At 43.5% G+C, this 14,836-nt stretch overlaps 1 protein-coding gene across 2 annotated transcripts in view; it reads right to left on the bottom strand.

The window, feature by feature from the left end:
- The window catches only part of arhgap23a (Rho GTPase activating protein 23a), a 66,239-nt gene that overhangs the window by 45,481 nt on the left and 5,922 nt on the right, over positions 1–14,836 (bottom strand). Inside the window, exon 1 of one of the 2 annotated variants that reach the window (XM_004552367.3) lies at positions 6,485–6,810. The exons of the other annotated variant lie outside the window; for it this stretch is intronic. Coding sequence (XP_004552424.1) covers positions 6,485–6,538 — 54 coding nt within the window. The 5' untranslated portion in view covers positions 6,539–6,810. Of the gene's footprint in view, positions 1–6,484; positions 6,811–14,836 lie in introns of those variants that run through there. 2 annotated transcript variants of the gene reach the window in all.

Genomic DNA, 14,836 nt, shown 5'->3' with positions numbered 1-14,836 from the left:
CAATTCACAGTTCATCAACTCACAACTGCAGCTTTGATGGACGGTACCTGGCCGGCTGTCATTTACAGTATAAACAACAGAGCAGCATTTCTGAGAAGTTAAATACAGTGAGCAAACATCATCTCATTAATAAGCAAACACAACTCTTCTTCTTTTTCTTCTTTGGATGCTTTAACATTTCGCATCACACCGAAAAAGAAAGTTACGTTAGCGCTCTTGAGCCATCACGTGTAATTGGAGATTCATATCATGAAGACACACTGAAACAAAAATAAACACAATTTCTGATGTTTTCTAATCAGCCTGGTTGGTTGAAACTAAAAGGATTTTAATGGGCTCGTTATGCATCCACTTATGCAATCAGTGCAAATGGTGCATATTATATGATGAGAGGGAGAAGTTGGGTGGTTATATGGAAGTTATGGAGGAACAACCTCTTTTTCTTTCCTATTTCTTTACCTTTCAGTGCTTCCCCTCACATGACTCATCAGGATTCTCCCGATTTTGTTATCTTCCCTTTTTCTTTACCCTTCCTCCACCCTAGTCTCTCTCACATTCCAGTGCAATCCCCGCTGTTTGCAAAAAGAAAAAAAAAAAAAAAAAAAAAGAAGTGCACAGCTGATGAGAGCAAGATGCATCGCTCCATATAGTGTTCTGCAAACACACACTCGCTCTTAAGACAGCTCTCTCTTTGCAAAAACAGAACATGTGCAAGAAAAGTAGAACTGTGCACAGTCGACACCGAGACGAAACAACATGCAGGATCAGATGATGTGAATGTAAATCAGTCACACAGGAGCCCTTGGTTAACCCTTGTGCCCCCCTGCTGCACACAGTGACAGGCGTTCCCGCCTGCCTCTTTAGCCTCTTTACTGGGGGCCAAGTGTGTGACGAGTGGGGCCCCTAACCTCTGAACCTTGACCCTGAGTCAAACCTCACCCTGAGCTGCTGCCTTCAGACTGATCCTGCAAGCAGATACAGACAGAGTCAAGTCTGCATTTCCAAACAAGACCTGGCGTGCTCTTCATTCTTCAATATGTCAACAATAAACCCCTCATGCAATGTAATGTGATGTACAACAGCCTCATATTTTCCTTTGCAGAAACAACACTTCGAGACACACACCAACACAGCGTCTTTGTAGGCACAAATACAAAGAGGTACTCACGCATGCCAGACCATCGACAGGCTGAATCTAATTAGCTCTCATCTGTTTCTGAGAGAGAGGCTTTGTTTTACACCAAACCTCCCACCGCCTGCCAGTCAGACGCCACAGGAAAATCTCCCAGTTGAGGCACAACACAGGCCGAGCGTGCCCTGCAAGAGAAGGGCTAGGTAGGTATGAGATCCGTCACTTTTCACCCAGCAGAGTGTCTCACCAGTGTGTAAATAATTAGAAATTCTCTTAATTCTTTGGCCAGTTTCAGAGAACAGCAATGCCTCCCAGGAAGCACAAATATCAAGTTATTTGATTATGATGGTTTATATACAAACTTGAGTTCCACTTCCATTAAACTTAACCAAGTAGTTTTGGGCGTCTAAACCTACCCGCTGAGTGAAACTGAACATAAATAGCGAGTGAAAGCCCAATAACAAAGCACAAAACACAAACAGGAAGTGATCTGCAGACTTATGACTTGTGCTATCCTGTAGTTCTTTAAAAATGAACTCTTATCCCTCACTGTCCAGTGCTGCTGAGGCTCTGCAGCAAGAGATCTTGTGGATCTCTACAACTCCCATAGCACCGGGACAGAACAGCAGTATCTGCATCCTGGGATGAGAACATGTTGCACATGTGCACAGAGCATCATGCACACCCTATAAAAGTCCTCACCTTTCATCCACTGCATAATAAACAGATACAAATGTAAAATTTTTAAAAACAAAACTAAACCAATTACTGATGCTTAACCGTGGCAGAGAGAAATGCAGACTGGCTGACTACCTACAGGAAGATCAATAAGGAGCCATTAGTAGCAGAAACACGCCTGCTTTGCAGAGCTACAACAGCTGCTCCCCTTGTACCACAGCAAACAAGGTCAATGATGACTGATGTCCTTCGCCTACCTTTATACCGGCTGGCCCATGTTTGTACAACATCAAGGACTTCCTCATGCACACATGGGGGAGAAGGCCAAATTAAAACTCTCCCAGAGCTAGTTTTCAGACTGGCCTCAATGCCAAAAAGCATCTGTGCGTGTCTGTTGTGTGTACGTTTCATGCACCTGCGCACAGATTATGAGTTTTAGGTGTAACTCTGACCCTTTAAGTAGGATGTAAACAAGCAGGAGTGGCTAATTTTGCGAACACCTGTGTGCTTGACTGTGTCTGAGTGTCATTAACATGTGTCAACACACACACAGACTCACAGGGTTAATAACTGTGGATGTGAGGTGTGAGAGCAGCGGTGCAGCTGTTGTCTCTGGGTTAGAGGAATGCAGCAGGGGTGACGGCGGAGGGGAGGAGGTGTGAGGTACGAACTGACTGATGTAGGATGGTCCATTCAATTTAAGTGATTTTCTTTTTTTAATACAGCGCCAAATCTCAACAACACATCTTGCAATAACACAGAGAAAACACAAACTTTACTTTACAGTGTGCTCTGTGTAGCTTCGCCGATATTTTGGGTACTGCTTGATTCTGTTTGATTCTGTGGACAATCCTGTCCCATAATGCAATGCACAATACAAGCAAAGGAATTACTTTCGTGGCTGGAATAACAAAAACAAAAGGTGCACAACAATCGTGGAACAGCTTTAATGAGAGATTAATGCATTTTGGGGCTTTTTTTGTACAGTTTCCTGACTTGGCTTATCTTTTGACTCCACTGTTAACAATTGAATCGCTATATTAAACAATTTAATTGCAATATATGGTGTAATAAAGAAATATTCACAGCTTATACGTCGTATTAGCCTATGAGTTGTAGTATTAGTACATTGCAGCTGATCCTAAACATTTTTGTTTTACCATCCTCAAAATGAAACAATGTAACCAAATGACTAAAAGTACAAATATCGATACGATAATGTCATGCTATCACTCCCTCAGTACGAATACTTCGGATCCAAATGTGGATATTAAAACTTGAAGGTCCTGTTAGCAGATTCACCTACAGATGTGACTCTGCTTCATGGTGGCGGTGACACTTACCACCTGTTTGACGGTAAAGTGAACCAACGTTTACTTTAACAGTACAGAGCAGTGAATGAAAGCAAAACGTTTTTTGGAAAATGCATATTTTGTAAAATAAAAAAAGAAGTCCAAGAAAGCCTAACCGTTTTGAAAATCTGTAAAATAGTCAGCACTGCAGCATCTGCTCTGCGATGTGCCTACTACGTGGTGAGGCCATCTGCTAATGATCACTGAAATGCTTTCCTCTGCAGCCTCTTACAGATGCTTTCAGTTAAGGTTGCCTTGACCAGGAGCTGATCCTGGACCTGCAGACTGTTCTGTGGTCTGAGGTCTGCAGCCTCTCTGAGGTGGTTGTCCTGTGATCCACTGCCTCTGCCAGAAGAGGTTTTCTCTGAGGCAATGAGCAACTTCTGAGACTGGACCTCAGTGTGATAACTGTCTCCAGATCAGTAGAGAGAACTGAAGGATTTGCACATAATAACAGCTACAGGGTGATGCTGCGTTAGTCTGCAGTGTATCAGTGAACAAACACAGGCGTGCCGCAGGGACAAACGTGAGCTTTAACATCGACCAGCTCAAGGCAAGATTTTCATAAAAGTGCTCTCATGTTTCCCATCATCAACATATTCCAGCATCACGTGGCACAATGCAGCATTAGACATCAGGAGTGCCGCTCATCCTGCCCTCTTCCCCCTCCCTGCTCTCCGCTGCCGGTATCGATCTCACCCGCAAACGCTGCACTGCTACATTAGAGCAGAACTGCTAACAACATTAAACCAGTCCCACTGGACAACATCATAACTGCTCTCATCACACAGACACTTTCCACCCTTCCTCTTCTCTGTGCTCGAATGTTGGAGGAACACACAAAGCCTGATTCACTTTGCGCCTCATTTTGACAAATTAGACATTTTATTAGATTCTAGTGTCATCCTGCATCTCGCTAAGGAATAATGTTCAATTGTGCGCTTGCCAATACTCGGGCAAGAGAGGAGAACAATCCCGATCATTTCCATCTGTGCTGATGGATGTATGCGACTCATTTCCTGCACCATCGCATAAAAAATAAATAAAAAGACACTGCTAAAAAGAAGAGCAGGGTGTTGGCTGAAGCACAGGGTTTAGAACAGATCAGGGACTGAAATGAGACGAGCTGAACTCAGCACAGAAGCCTCTGCAACAAGAGACAGCTAAGGCTTTCTGAGGGATATCAAACCCTTTGAATTTTATGAGTTCCTGTTCATTTCAATTACAGTTTTATGTGGGAACACGCACGGCATCAAAGTGTTTCATGTTTTACTGTGATACTACATAACAGATAAAAGTGAATTCAGTGGGTCTGAAGGGGCTTTCGCAGCTCTGTTGCAGTGACATAAAACAGCAGAGGCTCAATCAATGTGCGACCACACAAGAGGAAGTGTTGCTCTTTGCTGGAGGTGATAAACTCTGCAAGAACAGAGAGGAGGGAAAAAATGTAGAGCCGAGCTATAAAAACAGACAAATTCCTAATTACAGCAAGACTGAGCGCGCCGCGGAGTGACTGCGGAGGTTGATTCCTTCAGAGCAATATTGCAACACACGGCAGAGATACTGGCAAAGGTAACCTCGTCACCCTGTCAAACACACACAAAGATGAATGAAATTTACCAAAGAACAAAAGCAAATATCTGCTATTTCAGGGAGATAAGGACCCTCAGAGGTTAAATCTGAGCAGACACACACAGCACCCGGCCAGTAAACCGAACGCAGCTGTGTAGATCAGGAATGCACAAGTTGTTTTTCTTATATTAATCTGTAGTCCGCATTGAGCCGGCTTTAAAAATGCATGCACACTTGGTGCCATGGGAGTTTGGTCTGGGAACACTGGGTTTAGGAAATAGTAAGACAGGTTTTTCGCTCTGAATTCATTCATAGAAATAAATAAATAATATTTAAAGACACTGTCATTTTTCAACATACAAGGTTAATGTCAGCTTTTCAACCCAAATAACATTTTTTTTCTAAACTAAACCAAGTAGTTTTTGGTGTCTGAATCTAACTGCTGAGTGGAAGTTAACATAAATAGCAACACAAAGTGCAAAACACAAACCAACCAAACAGAACATGAACTGCAGTCTTCTGACTTGTGCCACCTAATGTGGATCCTGTAGCTCTTTAAACGTGAACTCTTGTCTTTCAGTGTCCTGTACAGCTGAGGGGATCTGTACAACTCCAGCACCGGGGCAGAACAGCAGGGATGAGGTACTGCTGAGAGGGCTCGGAGCCTCGTGTACTTAGCAAGCTGTGTGACAACCTCCGCTGAGTGACAGCGGAGGTTGATGATTTCAGAGCAATATTGCAACACACAGCAGAGATACTGGCAAACATAACCTCGTCACCCTGTCAAACACAAAGATGAATGCAATTTACCAAAGAACAGGAAATATCTGCTAGTCCTGCATTTTCACGGTGGAGCCATATCACACAAGAAGATAAGGACCCTCAGAGGTTAAATCTGAGCAGACACACACATGCAAGCAGACCTCTCCTCTCACATCATGACTTCACTATGAGTGCTTCAATGCACAGCTCCAGAGCCACACCAACAGACATCCAGAGCATTGCTCAGGAGAAAAAAACAACAACTTACCATTGCATGTATATCTCTGCAGGCTTAAAACAGCTGCTGTAAGTGAGTGATGGTGGCCGCGGTATCTTGTGATGCTTATTGAGACCAAGTCACACCTTTCCATCTTCTCATTTACTGTTACACCACCACTTCGTGTGTCAGCAGTCATCTCCCACCACTTTACAGCTTATTTGTAACAGATTAAAAGCAGCAGACCACCAGTTTTGATTAAAGGTAGCATCCCCTGATGGAGCTAAATCAATTAAGACTCCCCATGCAGCCAAATCCGCGTGATTAATATGTTTGATTTATGAGGAGAAGCTCGATACTAGTGGAGGAGTGACGCACCATCCCCATTTGGGACGTCCCGTCTGGACTGACAGCTCCTCCGCGTCCCGATGCAGTCCAGACGCGGACAAAAGACTGAACCCACCCGGGCGTAAAATGGGACGTTCGCTTTCGTAAAGCGGCTGATTAAATTCATTTCTTTGCGCACTACTTGCGTCCACAGCAGCGACGCAAAAGCTGCAGAAAAACTCTGATCAAACACTTATTTCTGTACAGTATGACTGTGAGTGTGTGTGTACACAGTGGCTATGTAAACTACAGTTAATCCTCTTAGGAAATCACGCTCTCTGACCGGCCCGAGCGCGCACCGCTCCACAGCGCAATATGTCCAAGTATCAATACCTCTAACGACAAGTAAGGAGCAGGACCACACTGTCAGCTCGGCGTACTTACGTGGTTCTCAGAGTAGGGAGGTATTCCAACAAGGCAAAAAGCAACTCCATTCATTGGACAGCAGAAACTGTTTGGCTGCAACAAGGAGAGGCAGATTTGTTGCCGCACAGGCAGACAGGGAGCTCTGAGGGTAACAATGCTCCAAACACAAACTTATATATTCGACACTTTTCCAGCTTCCTTCCTCCTAGAAGGAAAAAAAACAACTCCCAAGTCTTTTCCCGTTGTTTGGGGCAGTCCGGTGCGCTGCCCCTCCGCCTCCTCCTCCTTTTCTTCTCCTTCTTCTTCCGGCAGACCGCATCAGTTGTACATATCTAAGTCCCTGCGAACTCGCCCTGCCTGGAAACTGACTGTAGCGGCATCAAAATACAAAGAGGGGGTGCACAGGAAGCCAAGAGACTCCGCCTTCAAAGTAAAGCTGGAGAGAGGAATGTGTCCAAATTCCCAAATTCAAAGAAACAACTTCCAAAAGAAAAATATTTCTGGAAGCTGTAGATAAACATTAGTGCTGTAGTCATTTATCGTAAGATTTAACAGTCTATTTTTATTCGCTGGGGGGGGGGGGGGGAGGCAATTTTGGACTTGCCATCAATAGAAATGCTCTAAACGTGGATGAGTTTGAGAGAAGGTATCTAGTCGATTTAAAGCCGTTTTTAAGCTTTTATGGTTGCTATCTGCACCGGAAGTGAGCTGTTTTAGAGTACTAAACTTCACACGGAGAGAGTCAAATTAAATGAGGGTGCGTTGGATAAATCTGTGCGCTCCGCCCTGCAGACGCGAAGCATGCGGGCTCCCTCTGGCTGTGCGCTGAACGAGAGGAGGGCTCCAAGCCAAAAGCACACCCAACACAGCTCTGATCGGAGTACCTTAGAAACTGAATTCGAGTACTGTGAAAATGCAAAAGCAGCGCGTATAAAAGTCACTGTGTCACAATAATTATCGGTGAAATTAAAAGTGAAACCTGACAAACTAGATCTAACCAGTGTTGTATTCTTATATGCAACACTTTTATGCTCCATCATTTTGATGTGGTGCTATTTTAAAAAGTTTTATGTCCTACTAAATATTCAATTCACTGTATAAAGATGGACTTAAATTTAAACGCACTCCTATAATCTGGAAAGTGACTGTAAATGTATAGTTATTACACATTGCTTTATATTTTGCTTTCGAGGAGCCAGACCTTCTTGTAACTTTTGCAGTGGCCTTGAACAACAGTTCTCCAGGCTTTCAAGTTTTCCTTTTGGCTTTCCAGCTGCCATTTCAGTCACTTTCAGTCCACTCCTTGTAACTGAGGAATTTGTTGTTGTTTGTTAAACCACTTATCGCTGACCTATGAAGTATAAAAACAAAACATACAATATGAACGTCCTATTTCTTTGCTGAACCTATGAAATGTCAACAATAACACAGTCTGACACAGTCTGTCCCTTAAAATGTCTAAAACGTAAACTACAGTAGGCACTACAAGTATTTGTCTGACTCTACATTACGTCTTATTGATTAAATTGTACCAGGAGATGCCGGACTAGAGCAGCGCAGATACTGAAGGACCCGTCCATCCTGGCAACAAACTGTTCCAACTTCTGCAATCTGGTAGAAGGTTCCGCATCTTCCGGGCAAGGACAGAGAGACTCAAGAGGAGCTTCTATCCCCAAGCCATCCGTGCCCTAAACACACACACCCGCCCTCTCACATCATCTATAATTGACTGAGTCAGGACTCTTCCAGACACTAAACCAAGGCACAATGTACATTTCAATTCCTTTAATTTTAAATATGTTTATATTGTCTATCCTGTAAAATAGTCAGATGTCTATTCATATCAATGTACAGAATTCACCTGCTTGCTGCTACTACTGCACATTCACCCAATGTATATACTACATATATATATATATATATATATATATATATATATATAATGCTCTTCCTCTACACACACCCCCCCCCCCCCCCCCCCCCCCAAATTTTTTTGCACATGTCGAGGAGCGTGTCAGGCTACATTTCACTGTGTGTTATACTTGTATAACTATGCATGTGACAAATAAAGAACCTTGAACCTACTGTGAATGTTGTCATAAGGGAACCAAATCACCTCTGTAACCCAAGGTGATGTGTTCAAACCCACAAAATACTCACTTTATTCAACAGAGCTCAATTAAACAGCAAATATTCAGATTTAGATAAAGAAATGAGTGAGTCAGTTTCTGGCATTTTGCTTAAACAAATAGTTAGCTGCCTAATCATCATAGATCACACAGAAAAGCAACCTCCCAATGAGTATTTACTGTAAAATTAACCACAGGGTTGGGAAAACAATGCATTAGGTATAATTTCAGGAGTAGCAAGAATCTCGGGAATGTGGATATGACAGAAAAAAAGGCTAAAGAAAGCCTGAAAGGATAATTCATTGATAGCTGTTCTAATTCTTTTCCCACCCAGAGCAGTCTGTGTATTCTCGGAAAAGTGTTGAGATTTGTATTTTTGGATGCAGTTCATGTGACTCAATAGATGTAGTCAGAGGAAGTTTACTCATAAGTACAAAAGGAAGTGTAGTCTGCCGCCAGGAGGATACAGTGTAACTACATATGCTCCATGGCATCATATAAAGTGCAAATAAAAACTTCAGCACGAGCTATGGATAAAAAATAAATACAATTTTTTAAAAAGAAGATAAAATTGTTGAGATTGGGGTCTTTGGCTGCTGTGATGACTCAAAGCTAGGGGGGGGGGGGGGGGGGGGGGGGGGGGCGGACCCATGTGGCTATTACTCTGAAGGGGTATGAGTATCAGGGAGCCACTTCAAAACCTCCTTGCCTGTGAGGAAACCAACTGGAATCATAGTGGGAAAAAGCCGCTTACGGGAGTCTTCCCACGCCAAGAGCCACAGCTGCCAATTCAGCTTTCATCTCTGCATGTCTGCTCAGTCTCCATTCATGGACTCCAACCTCTGCTTCAAGCCTGCCTGGAGACACACAATCCCTGCCAAAAGCTTACAGGGGACACTCTTCGAAAGCCAGAGCTATGACCTTCACTCATCCCTCATTTGACACAGACAATTACCATATGTGTCCTAAATCCACCCCCAGGTTACACATCTACAGCGGTCAGAGTAGTTTCAGTGAATATCAGATTGTCCGTAAATCCACCATGGCGGAGCAAGAGACTTAGCTGGAGTATCCCCGTCTTAAGGTGGGAGAGAAGGGCAGATGGTCTCCGAGAGTAAGAAGGGTAATGGTGCAGACGGTCTGGTTCACAAAGCTTGGTTTCTGGTGTGGGAAAAGGGGGGTTTCATGGAGTGTGAGGGATGTGCAGCTGGACACTTTATATCTTAACTCTGACCTGGGATCAGGATCTAACTCTGCAGCCTCTTTCTGCGGTCAGTATGTTTTTAATTCAAGCAATCGGAGGCATAAATCAGTCTTTGCCGTGACATTCTTCTGTGGGAAGAGCGATCCTATGTTGGAGACCCCTCCTGAGTTGGGGCTTGTCCACATCTTATCCCATATTGCATGCAGATCCACAGTCACGCAACACATTAATTTCCCTGTCAGGCAAGCAAAATGGGCTTTCTATTATTGATGGCTGCTGGTAGGCTGAGAGTAAAGAGGTGCAGCAAGGGAGGGAGGGGGAGAGAAAGATTTGTGTACTTGAGGGGCTGTGTGTTATATCTGAGCAGGTGGCTATAAAAGGTTGTTGTTGAAGGACAGGAAGGAGTAGTAAGTGCAGGCAGAAGAAAGCGTTTTTTTCTCCTGCACTTGACGGCTAACACATCCCTGAGTCGGGCTTACTCACTGACACACATCCTCAGGCGCTGGGTATGTCCCCCACGACTGACTGAGTAAGCCCCGATCTGTGACTGTGATGTGAGGCGACACCCCTCCCTCCCCAATCTCTTTCCCTCGAGGGTCAGCTGGGGATGAGCAGAGAGCATCCAGAGCCTCTCCTCAGCCGTTACATAATCGCGCACACAGCCCGACGCCTTGTGGGACCAACCCATAAACAACCATCATCCTATTTGCTCGCTCGACCGCTCCCCCACCCCTCGACTCCCGCCTCCCTCCGCTGGCCCGACGCTGCCTGGCTGAGGCTGTAAAGGCGGCAGGACGGATGGATGGAATGGTGGGTGGGCATTCCTCATACCATTCTAGGCCACCTCGCACAGCTTGTGCACTAGGATGCTACTATTCATTGTTATCACTCCATTTATTCCAAGCTAACCCCGCCCAGTCCTCACGCCCAAGGCTTCTATCTCCTAATTCTTTCATATCTCCTCTATTTCACTTCACTTCCCCTAAGTTACTGTGCCCAGCCTCTCAGTAAATGTCCGTAACGCCCTCTGCACACGCTTACTTCATGTCTGAGGAGTCTAGTTGCCAGAACTTCTCAACATCGTTCTCCTTAAGCTTCTACAGAGTCGCTCTATATCCGTCTCCTTGATACTGTTGCATTTAATGATGGTACTTGGAGGGTTTTCCTACTGCTAAGAGCCAAAAGGAAACATTGTGGAAATCCTGCCAAGGTACACTATCTCCCACTCGCTTTCAAATCTATTATAAAGAGTAACCATCTTTAAATCCTTGTTTCAAATGTAATAAAAGGCTGATTAACATGTTCTCGGTTTGATAGCGTGAAACATGACCTAAAAATTGACCTCCCATATGCTTGCGCTGTAGTAATTCTCTCAGCTGCTCATTGCTAAGCACATCTGAACATATGTGAGCGTGTGATTGCAACGTGGGTGTCAAAGATGAGAAAGAGACAGGTTGAAATATTTATGTATGTGTGAGTAAGATGTAGTTATGAAAGCAATTCTGCTGTATGTCTCACTCTGAGACATAAAAGCTCCCGTGGCACTCCTTTGAAGGGTGTTATGGGAAGTTTGAGAGGGAGAGCGATGACCCCATGGATTCCAACCAGAGCCATGACCCCCACCCCCCCCGCCCCCACCCCCGCATGACAGAGGAGTCCTCTTTGTCTGGCCGGACAACTGGCACGAGAGGAGGAAACAGCTGACCAGGCAGCTTAAACGGACAGAGAGGGACTGTAACTGTACCGCATACCGCTACATAAATAAAAGTAGTTAAACACCGAGCCTGAATTGCAGCCTTTGCCGCAGCTTTTGTAATCACTTGATGCTGTGCCAAGCGACTGAACCCCATTCAGAAGATGCTTTCTATTCACGCTACACTGATTTCTAAGAGCTTCATTTACAAAATGATGCAGACCTTTCATTTGTGCTTTTGGATTTTGTAGCCATTTTGCAGTAATTGGTTTCCATTTATTTCTGCATGCTTAAAGAGATTGACACGGATGAATGTGACGTCATTTGTAAGTGGTAACGGGGTTTACAGGAAGGTTAACAGGGAAAGTGTTAGTAATGTTTTTATTAATATGGATAAGCATATATAGACTAAGATTGTGCAATGGTCATATTTCAGTTCCCAAAAGTTGCAAGCTATTCTCTTTTCTCTGCTCATTTCCTGTCATTCTGCACTGTGCTTGTCGAAAAATAATAAACAGCCGTTTTCCCAAATGAACTTCAACTCTGGGAGAAACATTGTTGCCCTTCCTCACATCAGAAGATAGTCTGCTTCACACTTGTTCTCACTATTAACCTGCTCAATTTGAATTCACTATTAGACGGACCAAGTAGGTAACATCACAGGTATTTTGGGAACTAGGTGCTAGGGATGGAGCGTAGTCACGACTGTTGAATTACCAGTTCGTTTGATGCCCCTCTGTCAGGTAATGCCCAGAAAGCTTTAGGTTTACACCAAGAGCAGAGGGAACAACAGCTTGGCACACTGAAAGCTCATTGTTTTGTTTTGTTTTTTGTAGCTATGGTCAGTAACGAACCTCCTTGATATTATAACATAGCATATACTCTTTTCCTTGTTTCTCTATTGACCTGTAGGCCTCCCTCACCCATCTCTACATTTCACTGTAATCCCCACTCGCTCTTGCAGCTGCCTCGCTCATTCCTCTATAAACAACTAAAGGCCTGTGGGCACCCAATCTGCAAAGGTAGAGACAGGTTAGGCTCAGAGCTTTTGTTGCTGGAGCAGACATTGAGCTGGGTGTAGGATGGAGAGAGTGACTCATTGCAGACACACACACACATGCAAGCCACACACTACTGCTAGCCTGGGGTTTACACTGGACATGCTGATACGCCATATCCTATAGTGCACGATCCAGTTTCCACTGCAAAAAGAACCCTTTGTATCAAAGATAGAGGTTTATGGGTTTTTATGCATATAAGCCTTTTGTAAAGAGAGTTTAAGTCCCATCTTCCTGTACAAGCTTATACATTATCTCATCTCCACTCATGAACTGCTGGGCCTCAACTTCTTGGAGTTTTCTTTTTGATACAGAAGCAGGCCTTAACATGGAGACAGCTGATAAGAACAGCCATGCGGGAGTGTTTGAGATAAAGGAACAAAGAGAAGGAAATGCCCAGAGTCTAACAAGAAGACTAATCGATGTTCAGGTGTTAGTGTCAGTACACATGAGTGGAGAATTAGCATCCTGAGATCGCCAGTGTGTCTCCCCATCAATTTATTCCTCAAAGTTCCAGACAAATACAAAAAACAACAAGGGCTGAAATAGCTTCCAGGGGTTTCCACTATTTCTATAAATGGCCACTGTTACTATAAATGCTTGGCACACATTCTTCAAAAGGACAACCTCTTCTTTTCCCTTAAATCTCTTCTGAGAGACAGAGAAATAAAATAAACAGACACTCATGGTTCCAGTAGCAGAGCACGGAGTTTCCTTCCTGCTGGCTGAACGTGTCTGCTGCCTCTTTACCTTTCACAGATCTTTTTCCTCTCTCTCATATCACTTCCTGTGGCATGAGGGAAAACAATGGCAATGAGCTCGGACGATGAGATATGTTTTCCAGTCACATTCGGGAATCAGTGAGTGCAATATCATTCAACATGTTTGCATCAGATTTCTCTGCTGGTTACCGATGAATCAGTAGGATCCAGAAATAACTCGTATATTAATAGAATGACATAAGCTCCAGATCCAGAGGCAAATGTTTGTTCCTTATTTTCATACCTTTAAAAAAAGTCCTGTAACTTAACGTCACATGGTCACATCCTTAGACTTTAGTATTTTGGGCATCTTAGGACGACTATTTCCTTCTCCTAAAACATTTAGGGGATTAAAGTGTGTTTTGTCTTTGGATCTGAGTCTTTGAAGTTAATCCTCTGCCTTCACAGAAGCACTTATTACAAAAAGATGGAGCAAGTTTTACCATAAATAACTCAGTTCAGAATAATCAAGCACCCCCAAGGTCTTCATAACTTATAATCTACAACATAAACATCATCAGACTTTCTGAAGCAGCAAGAAAAATCGTCTCAAGGACCTTACGGCCATGACAGATCTGCTTTGTGGTGCACATAAAGCCACACCTCTTGCAGTATATACAGTAAACTGAATAATCCCGTACGCTTGAAGGGATCATACCCTAATCCCAGCATTTCTCTGGCCTTAAAACTCAGAGATAAGTTTGTCTAGACATGGCCTTAAAGGAGGGTGTTCTCATTTCGGAGGAGACGTGAGACCACACAAGAGAAACGTTTTGACAGATTTCTAACCTTCAGAGAGGTCACCACTTTTTTAATATAAACATCTATAAGTGCTTAAAACAGTTGGATCACATGTGTTAAATGCTTTTGTCACGTTTCTGAACTAAAGTCATAGACTGAGATAAAAGGAGTGGATTTGCTCACTTGTAAAATCTTTGAATTCAAAAGGAAAGTCAGCGCTGTTTTCCAAAACACAGATCACTAATAAAGATGTTGATCTACAAGTATTAACCATAAATCTGAGAATGAGGGCAGTGCTTTTTATAACAAACTGAGATGTGACGCTTTTTTCCTGCAGTGTTTAATGGCCAAGACAGAGAGGATTATATACTTTGCTCGTGGAATTAATGTAAATGTGCACCATCATCATTGTTAATAACAAAATAAGCAAACATCGTCTTATTCTAGGTTGGATTCTGTAAAAGGATAACCATCTGTTCCTTTGCTGCTCACCACAGAGATTTCCCTAAATAGATAATACTCGCTCCCAACCCTGAAAGATAGAAACTGAGCCACAGTGGCATCTGGATGCCACAAGGGGGCTCCATACCTACAAGAGATGGTGAGATACAGTATGAGGGTGGAGAATAAAAACAAAATTAGGTCCTTGCATGTATCTCAGATGAGTTTTTCCATTTTATTCCCATCTATGGGGTTTCATGTGATTTAAAGTGATGACAAGGATTTTAATGAGCCCTAAAAATGGAAAGAAATATGTGGCCATGTGAGAAACGGGGAAGGGAAC

This window comes from Maylandia zebra, linkage group LG4, assembly GCF_041146795.1.
Source record: "Maylandia zebra isolate NMK-2024a linkage group LG4, Mzebra_GT3a, whole genome shotgun sequence".
In the NCBI taxonomy this organism is placed as follows: domain Eukaryota; kingdom Metazoa; phylum Chordata; class Actinopteri; order Cichliformes; family Cichlidae; genus Maylandia; species Maylandia zebra.
Note: the sequence above shows the minus strand (reverse complement) of the source record. Positions and strands in the feature narration are given on the sequence as shown.